General features: G+C 53.1%; 2 protein-coding genes across 2 annotated transcripts in view; one reads left to right on the forward strand and one right to left on the reverse strand.

The window, feature by feature from the left end:
* MICALL1 (MICAL-like 1) overlaps positions 1-1,858 on the forward strand; it is an 18,982-nt gene extending 17,124 nt beyond the window's left edge. Inside the window, exons 15-18 of the mRNA XM_009576710.1 lie at positions 257-330; positions 679-793; positions 1,126-1,172; positions 1,506-1,858. Coding sequence (XP_009575005.1) covers positions 257-330; positions 679-793; positions 1,126-1,172; positions 1,506-1,627 — 358 coding nt within the window. The 3' untranslated portion in view covers positions 1,628-1,858. The remainder of the gene's footprint in view (positions 1-256; positions 331-678; positions 794-1,125; positions 1,173-1,505) is intronic.
* Positions 1,859-4,179: 2,321 nt separating this feature from the next.
* LOC104076013 (chromosome unknown open reading frame, human C22orf23) lies at positions 4,180-7,200 on the reverse strand. The gene is made up of 5 exons (XM_009576709.1): positions 7,140-7,200; positions 6,581-6,757; positions 5,980-6,114; positions 4,686-4,786; positions 4,180-4,375 (listed from the first exon to the last, which is right to left on the reverse strand). The coding sequence occupies exons 1-5, from the start codon at positions 7,198-7,200 to the stop codon at positions 4,271-4,273; spliced, it is 579 nt and encodes a 192-aa protein (XP_009575004.1). The 3' UTR covers positions 4,180-4,270.
* Positions 7,201-7,264: the final 64 nt, after the last annotated feature.

Genomic DNA, 7,264 nt, shown 5'->3' on the forward strand with positions numbered 1-7,264 from the left:
CAAGCAGACAAATCTATCCAAACACACTCAGAACTGACCCACTGCAGGTCATCAGCGCCCCTGCAGCATCTCCTCCGGGAAGGCCTTGAGCAGCCAGGGCTGGTCCCTGCTGGTGCTTGGCTCCCTGGCCCTTTGGCTATACAGAATAAGATCAGCATCTCGGTGGTTCTTTCCAAACTCACCCCGTACCTTGGGATGATGTTCTGCCTCTCTGGAGCCTTGCAGTGGTTCCTGGCAGTGCCCCCTTCCCTTGCAGCTTCAAGCAGCAGAACCTGGAGCAGCGGCAGTCGGACGTAGAGTATGAGCTGCGTTGCCTCCTCAACAAGCCAGGTAAAGCATCTTTCTGGGTGCAGTTACGTCCATTTTTCCCCTGGGCTTCATCTCTTCTCTGTCTAGATAGGTCTCAGGTGAAGAGAGACAGATCTTTAGGGATGCCAGCGCAATCAGCTGGCTCTAGAGTTGCTGTCCCATCTCATCGCATGCCCCAGCCTTGTGCAGAGACGTGCTGCTTTTATCCCCACGGGATGCCACCTACAGGGCTCTCCCTCCACAGCACCGCTAGCCCAGCTGGCCCTGCAGAAGGGGATCGTGCTAGGGGATCTCTGCCCCAAAGATCTGAATTTCAGAGCTCCTTGAGCCATTTAATTGCCTGTCCTTCCTTGGGGTTTGGCTGGGTAGAGAAGGACTGGACCGACGAGGACCGAGGGAGGGAGAAGGTACTGATGCAGGAGCTGGTGACCATCATTGAGCAGAGGAACGCCATTGTGAACTGCCTGGACGAGGACCGGCAGAGGTGAGTGAGGAGTGGGGTGGGCTGGGGGAGAGGGGAAAAGTGTAGCCCGTCTGACTCAGCTCCATACAAGCAGCTCGTGGGGGTGTCCCAAGATGTCCCTGTTGCTGACGTCTTTCCCAGGCTTCCCGATTCTTGTCTCTGAAAGCCTTGTGTGGGAAAGACGCGGCAGTACTTGCCGCACGTGGGATTTATCCTGCTTGTAGCAAATGCTCACAAGACAGTGATGGATTTGCCCCTCCACAGCTTATAAGTAGGAGCTTCTCTAGCCTTAAACAATACAGCAGCTGTTTTCAGGGCTGAATCGCTGACCTATTTCCCACTCTTTCTTTCAGAGAAGAGGAGGAGGATAAAATGTTGGAAGCCATGATTAAAAGAAAAGGTAAGAAACAATCGGGAAGATTTTTGGAGTGATGTTTTCACTGCTGACCCCAGCAAGGGGCAGCATGAGCTGTTCATGAAATTGTGTGCGGAAGGAGAAATTGAATCTATTCTGTGTAGACTCTGGAGCCTTTCCCGTAGGGCCGTTACAGTTTGGGGCCCAGTTGTGCTGCCCATCCCTGTTATCGCAGAAAGAAGTGTGCGTGCAGGGGAGGGCTTTGATTCACGGCTCTCACCGTTGCCCCTGTTGTCGCGCACGTGCGCGCGCGCGCGTGTGTGTGTGTGTGTACAACCATCAGCATCCCGCAGTAACAACCTCCCTTTGCAACCCCAGAATTTCACAAGGAGGTGGAGACCGAGAGCAAGAAGAAAGGCAAATTCAAGCCCATGAAGGTGCTTAAGCTGCTGGGCAACAAGCATGACTCCAAGAGCAAGTCGCCCAAGGAGAAAAGCTAGAGCAGGGGAACGCTAGCAGTGGGAGGGATGTGCTGCCCGACTGCCCTGGCCTCTCTGCAGCTGGCTGGGATGCCTGCCAGGAAGGGGGGCTTGTCTCCCTCCGCTCCCCTCGCCTCTCCCCCAGCTCCTTCCCTAGGCACGGAGCTGCCGCCCTGGGGAGACACCAGCCCTCTGCCCGGAGCCGGGGAGTCTGACCAAAGCGCTCCCCTTCCCAAGGCTGCGGAGGAGCCTGACTGTCCCCTCCGTGAAGCCTTGCTAATGAGGCAGAGAGAAGATGGATTCGCTTTTCGGATACGTTACCCCATTGCGTGTTCTTGTTATTAACTGAGAAGCAAGCCAAGAAGTTTGGTGTTTGTGGGAAAACTTGCACTAACTGCCCCCCGTCCCTTCTCCTGCTCTAACTGTGACAGTTCCATGTGCCTCCGACCTCTGCCAAGAGGGGACTGGGCCTGCCTGTCCCTCCCTGCCCACCCGCTCTTTTCCCCTTCCTGTCCCATTTTTAAACTTCAGGAGAAAGCTCTGGCATTAGAATCATGATTCTTTGGGTTTTACTGGCCTAAACTAAAATGTTAAGAAAACACTCCCGCATCACAAGGCTCTAGAGCCATAGCCAAAAAAATAACTGGTGCCCTATTTATTTTGAGCTGTCCCCTCCCTCAGGCGCCAGGGCTGGGTGGGCTCTGTTACAGGGCTCAAAGGACCCAAGGGGACGGTGTACAGCTGCTAGGACGTAGCTCACGTGCCCTACTCAGGACATCTTACCCCCCACTGCTGCTAAACACCGCTGACTCTGCTGCCTTCGGGGAGAGGGAGGAACGTTCCTTTTCCAGGCCAGGGCAGAAAAGCTCAAGACTGACTCAGTGCCGGCAAGGAGCACTAAGCTTGTGCCCCTGCTCACCAGTGCTACCCTTGAGCGGCTGGGGAGAGAGGCACAGTCACAACTGACCTTTACCCAGCTTTATCTGTGTATACTTTAAAAGTGTGTAGGGTTTGGCTGGTTATTTTTTACACCTCCTTTACCAGATGAATTCAAACCCACCCTAAAACTTTTTAAATCCCTTATTTTATTTGTCATGTGTGTGCGTGTGTGTACATTGGAAGAAGGAATGGGGGGGCGGTGTTCTTCCAACCATCCCTTCTTCCTTCCATTTTTGTTTCCTGCCTTCTCCTCCAAGGTGAGGAGTTATTTATTGAATTGTTGGATCAGTCTGAATTAGAGTTTCATGGGTGCTTGGTTGGTCAGCTGTTCGTCATGCCTTCTCACTAGCAAATTAGACATAACCAGCCCCAAGCAAACTGCTGCAGTCCCTTCTAAAAACCCAACAGGCTTTAGCCAAAACGCTCTCGGAGCAGTGCCTTGCAAGGTGGCTGGCGTAGCGTTCTGGAAAGGGATCCTCATTTCCCAAAACCCGAGGGACGCAAGCCCCTCCTCATCCCAGCATGGCTCCCGTGGCTGGGAGGTGGCAAGCTCAGCCCTGTGCTGGTGATGGCATCTCACTCTTGCCATAGCCCAGCAGGCTGATGAGGAGCAGTGGTAGGGGAGGGGAGATCCCAAAGTACAACTCTTCTCCGAGAAGAAACAAATCCGCTTTAGAGCCTGCTGTCACGTCACTGTTGCCAAAGGCCATCGGGATCGATGCAGCCCGACACCTCTTGGCCCCGTGCCCAGTCAGAACTCTGATTTGTAAATTATACTGTACTAACTCCATGACTTCCATTCACCTGAACAGAAATAAAAGAAACATTGGATTTAAAACCGATCGCGGCTTAGGTTTCCAATTCCTTTCTGTATCCATGCTGTCCTGGGGACAGGGCATGCTGCCTGGCTTTGGGGAGCGGCTGACCGAGTGGCTGAGTATTGCTAAGAAGCAGATGGTGGGATCTTGAGGAAATTGGGAGGTGGACTTCATGCTGGGCTTTATGCAGGAATAGCAGGGCATTATGCTTCAGCCTGCTGGAGGACAGAGGTGGGGGTATGTATGAGGTGAGCAAGCAGCCATTTCCAGGCTCTGCGGGAGACCAATGGCTGTCCTGCATGCTTTCAGGAACCAAAAAACCACAGCAAGCCCGCAGCAAAGAGCAGCATGCGCTGGGCTGAAATCCCCTCTCCCTCCTCAGCGCAGCTGTGTTCCTGAGTGCCTGCCCGGTTCAGCTGCTGCCGAGAAGTTTGCTGATGCACACAATTGTGCTGACCTGCAGCAATGCCAGAGGCTCGTGTTTGCGCAAGGCCGAGCGGCTGCATCTTCCTCCCCGCCGTCTGCCAGCGCAGCCGTTCCCAGAGTCGTGGGGACAGGAGCGGGTCGTAGATGTGGGTGGCACACGTGTTATCATTGTACTGTCATGAGAAACCTCCACTTCTAGGTGGATGGAAAGGAGTGACATTTATGTTTTGGTCGCCGCTGCTGTGTGTTTTCATCTCTTTAATATTGTTGAGCAAGAAGGGATCCTGGTGTGTGGGTAGTATTTTACAACAGCTTTCTTCTGTTACCAGTTATGTACAAATTGCTCCTGCCTTCTGGCTTCAGGCAACAGGTGGTGCTGCCCCCTCTTTGGGCACAGGCACAGACCAGCCCTTGAGACTCCAATGCCGAGAGCCTGGGAAGAAGAGGTGGGAACAAACTGTGCTTGTGTTTTTCCCTTGGCCTAGTCATAGGGATCGGATTTGTTCCCAGCAGGGATGTCTTTTGTCATGATCTCTCTCATTTCCTCACTTCTCTTCTTGTCAATGATCTCCATCTCACGCATTTTCTGCAAAGTACAAAGAGGAAGAGCTGAGCGGGGAGAATGCTGGCAGCTTTTTTTTCTTCTTTTGCCAACCCCAAGAACAAAGCTTCTATTTCCCTGATTTAAGTTACAAGCAGACATGGAAAAAAAGGCTGAAAACCTCTATCCCCATTCCCCAAATTCTTGTCTGTCCTGTGCCATGAAGGGAAACACAGTTTTCTCCCCTTTCTCCTTCCCCACTCAGGTAGTGGAGGGAGAATCTGCTTTAAGGTTTCTGACACTAGGGATTCCCTCCACGCGCTGCACAGTCAATGTCGCCAGGGCCCTCGCGTACCTGTGAGATTTCAGTGAGGATGATCCTTCGATAATTCTTGCCCTGTCCTAGAGCTTCCATCTCTGCCAGGAAGTCCTTCCTCTCCTGAACTTCATTCACCACTGACAGGTAAGAGAAAACACTGTGGAAACAGGATTCAGCCGAAAGGCAAGAAAACACGTTTCTGTCTAGATCTGAACCCACAATTTCCTAGCTGTGCTTGAATAGCAGTCCCGCCAGAGGAAGGGTGATGTCTGCTGTAACACTCATCTTGAGCATGTAATCAAAATACCTCAGTAGTGCCTTACACAATGGGAAAAGCCCCCCCCCCCGCCCATCTTCTTACCGCTCCCCATCTTGCAAGAATGGTAACTTTCTAGTTTTCTTTGTACAGACAATTCTCTGTTGCTTGCAATTTAACCGGTCTGTGGATGGAGACAGAACCTGCTTAAAGCCGTTGAGGTTCATTAGTTGACATGCATCACCCAGTGACCACAACCATCTCTGATCCCAGGACCAGCACAGGCACAGAACATTAGCTGCCGCTTTGCAGCACAGACCTGCAGCCAGCTGGTCCAAATCTTGCCACAGTACAAAGTACATGGGTATTTCAGATGTGTCAAGGACAACATTCAGCTTGCAACAAGTTCTAGAGATAGAAAGCATGCGTGAAGCCAGCCGCTCTGGCTTCCGTCCAGCAGGGACCAAAGCACCCCTTCTGTACATGTTATTCTAGCGTTGTCCATCTTTGTGCTGCCCTGGCTAGCGAAGGGCTGGCTGGGGTGTATATGCACATTGAAGATGTGAGAGGTATTAGGCAGGGTTTTGCCATCCCAGAATACTCTGCAGGCCAAAGCCCATCACTGCTTAAAATTCTGCTCCACATTTAAGCTTTGCTAGTGTAACTGCTCTGATCTTGGAGTGAAAGAAAACAGAGCCCAAACCACAGTCAGGCTGGCAAGCGTCCTAGTCTATGTTGAGTTACGCTGGCTGCAAAAAGGACCCGCAGTACCTGGGCTTCCTGCCCAGGTCACCCCGCGCGTCCCCAGGGTATTCCCCCGCCAGGAGAGTTCACTTTGTGCGGGCAGCCCAGGGAGCTTGAATCTGCCAGCAAACCTCTGCAGTATAAGCTCTGTGAGGATGGCTGGATCACAGCGTCACAGCAGCCAGTCCTTTCTCTTGGAAAATGGGCTTTGTGACTCCTTCTACAACGGGCTTCAGGTTACCAGCAACACGGCCTGCCACCCCAGCCCTGGGAGGGAGCCAGCTTCCCAGGCTTCCTGCCTGCCTTCCTCCAGGGTACGTAAAGACATACATTCTTCAAACCGGTCAGGCTCAGGTATCTCCTCTTCCTTTGTCTGAACCAGTGTCTGCTTCACCTTGTGCTCCACCACATCCTTCCCTGTCGCTAAGATGTTTTGGAGCCTGTGCTTCTCCTTTTCCAAATCTCCTGTGAATGCCAAGGGGGGAAATAAATGATTAGCAGCCCGTCTCCTTAGGGAGGAGCCTGGCCACACTGCTTCTCTGCTAATGATGCTAGAGGAAGCGTTACATTAACGACAGCCCCATCAGACTGAACTGCGCAAGCAGCGCACAGGTGTACCCGCAATGAAGAGCCAACCAAACCAGCATCTATAAGCTAGAAAATTACACAGCACTCCCTTCTTACGCAAGGATTGTGCACGTCCCTATCACCTGTCACACCCCTAGCCAGCAGGCAGCAGTCAGCGAGCACTTACAGCAGATGTTCCCTCAGAGATCCATTTTTAAAACATCTTTGAAGACAGAAAGCGTGACGATGAAGAGCAACTAAGATACTCCCTGCCGCTGCTGAGATTGCAGGCAGGAGATGGATGTGAGGGGAAGAGAGGGACCGGGCGGCATCATTTATTTATTAGTGGTGTTTGCCGACTTACGCCTTGCCCGTGGCTTGAATTTCTCTCGGGTGTAGGCATCTCCTGCCTGGCAGACCTTGGCAGGTCGGAGATGTGGTTTAGCTGAAAGCCTGCTTGGCTGACAAACTGGTGGGGAGAAAGCAGGCACTGGCTCTTTGCTGGATGTGGGGTGGCACTGGAGGGGCAGGGTACCTCCTCCTGGAGAGCAAACCGAAAATAATGGTAAGTCAGACAGAGAGGAGCCTGGAGGATGGCCCCGGGCTACCACCAGCAGAAGATCTGCCTGTTGATCCACTGTAGCACCACAAGCGAAGAGCCCGAGTGCCACAGATGTCTCACCCTGCTTGTTACGTGAGACAGACTGTGGTTCGAGTCACGCCATTGCGTCTTGTTCCCCGGATGATCCTCGGGGACACCTCGCCCCGTACGGCCCCACGTGTCAGCAGCAGCCGTGCTGCTGTTTTAAAGCACTTGCCCATCCCAGCAGGCTGCGGGCGAGTGCCCCCGTCTCACGGTGAGCAGCAAAAGCTCTTCACCGCAGCACAGCACCGGGCGGGAGAGCGAGAGGGCCGTCACTCACGTTTCACGCAGTCCATCAGGTATCGCTTCTGGAAACGCGTCAGCTTCGACTCCTCCATCATCGCTGAAAAACATGACGTATGGGCGAAGACCGCAGCCCGAGGGGGCTCCGCGCCTCCCCTCCGG

Source organism: Fulmarus glacialis, unplaced genomic scaffold, assembly GCF_000690835.1.
Source record: "Fulmarus glacialis isolate BGI_N327 unplaced genomic scaffold, ASM69083v1 scaffold23194, whole genome shotgun sequence".
Lineage (NCBI taxonomy): Eukaryota > Metazoa > Chordata > Aves > Procellariiformes > Procellariidae > Fulmarus > Fulmarus glacialis.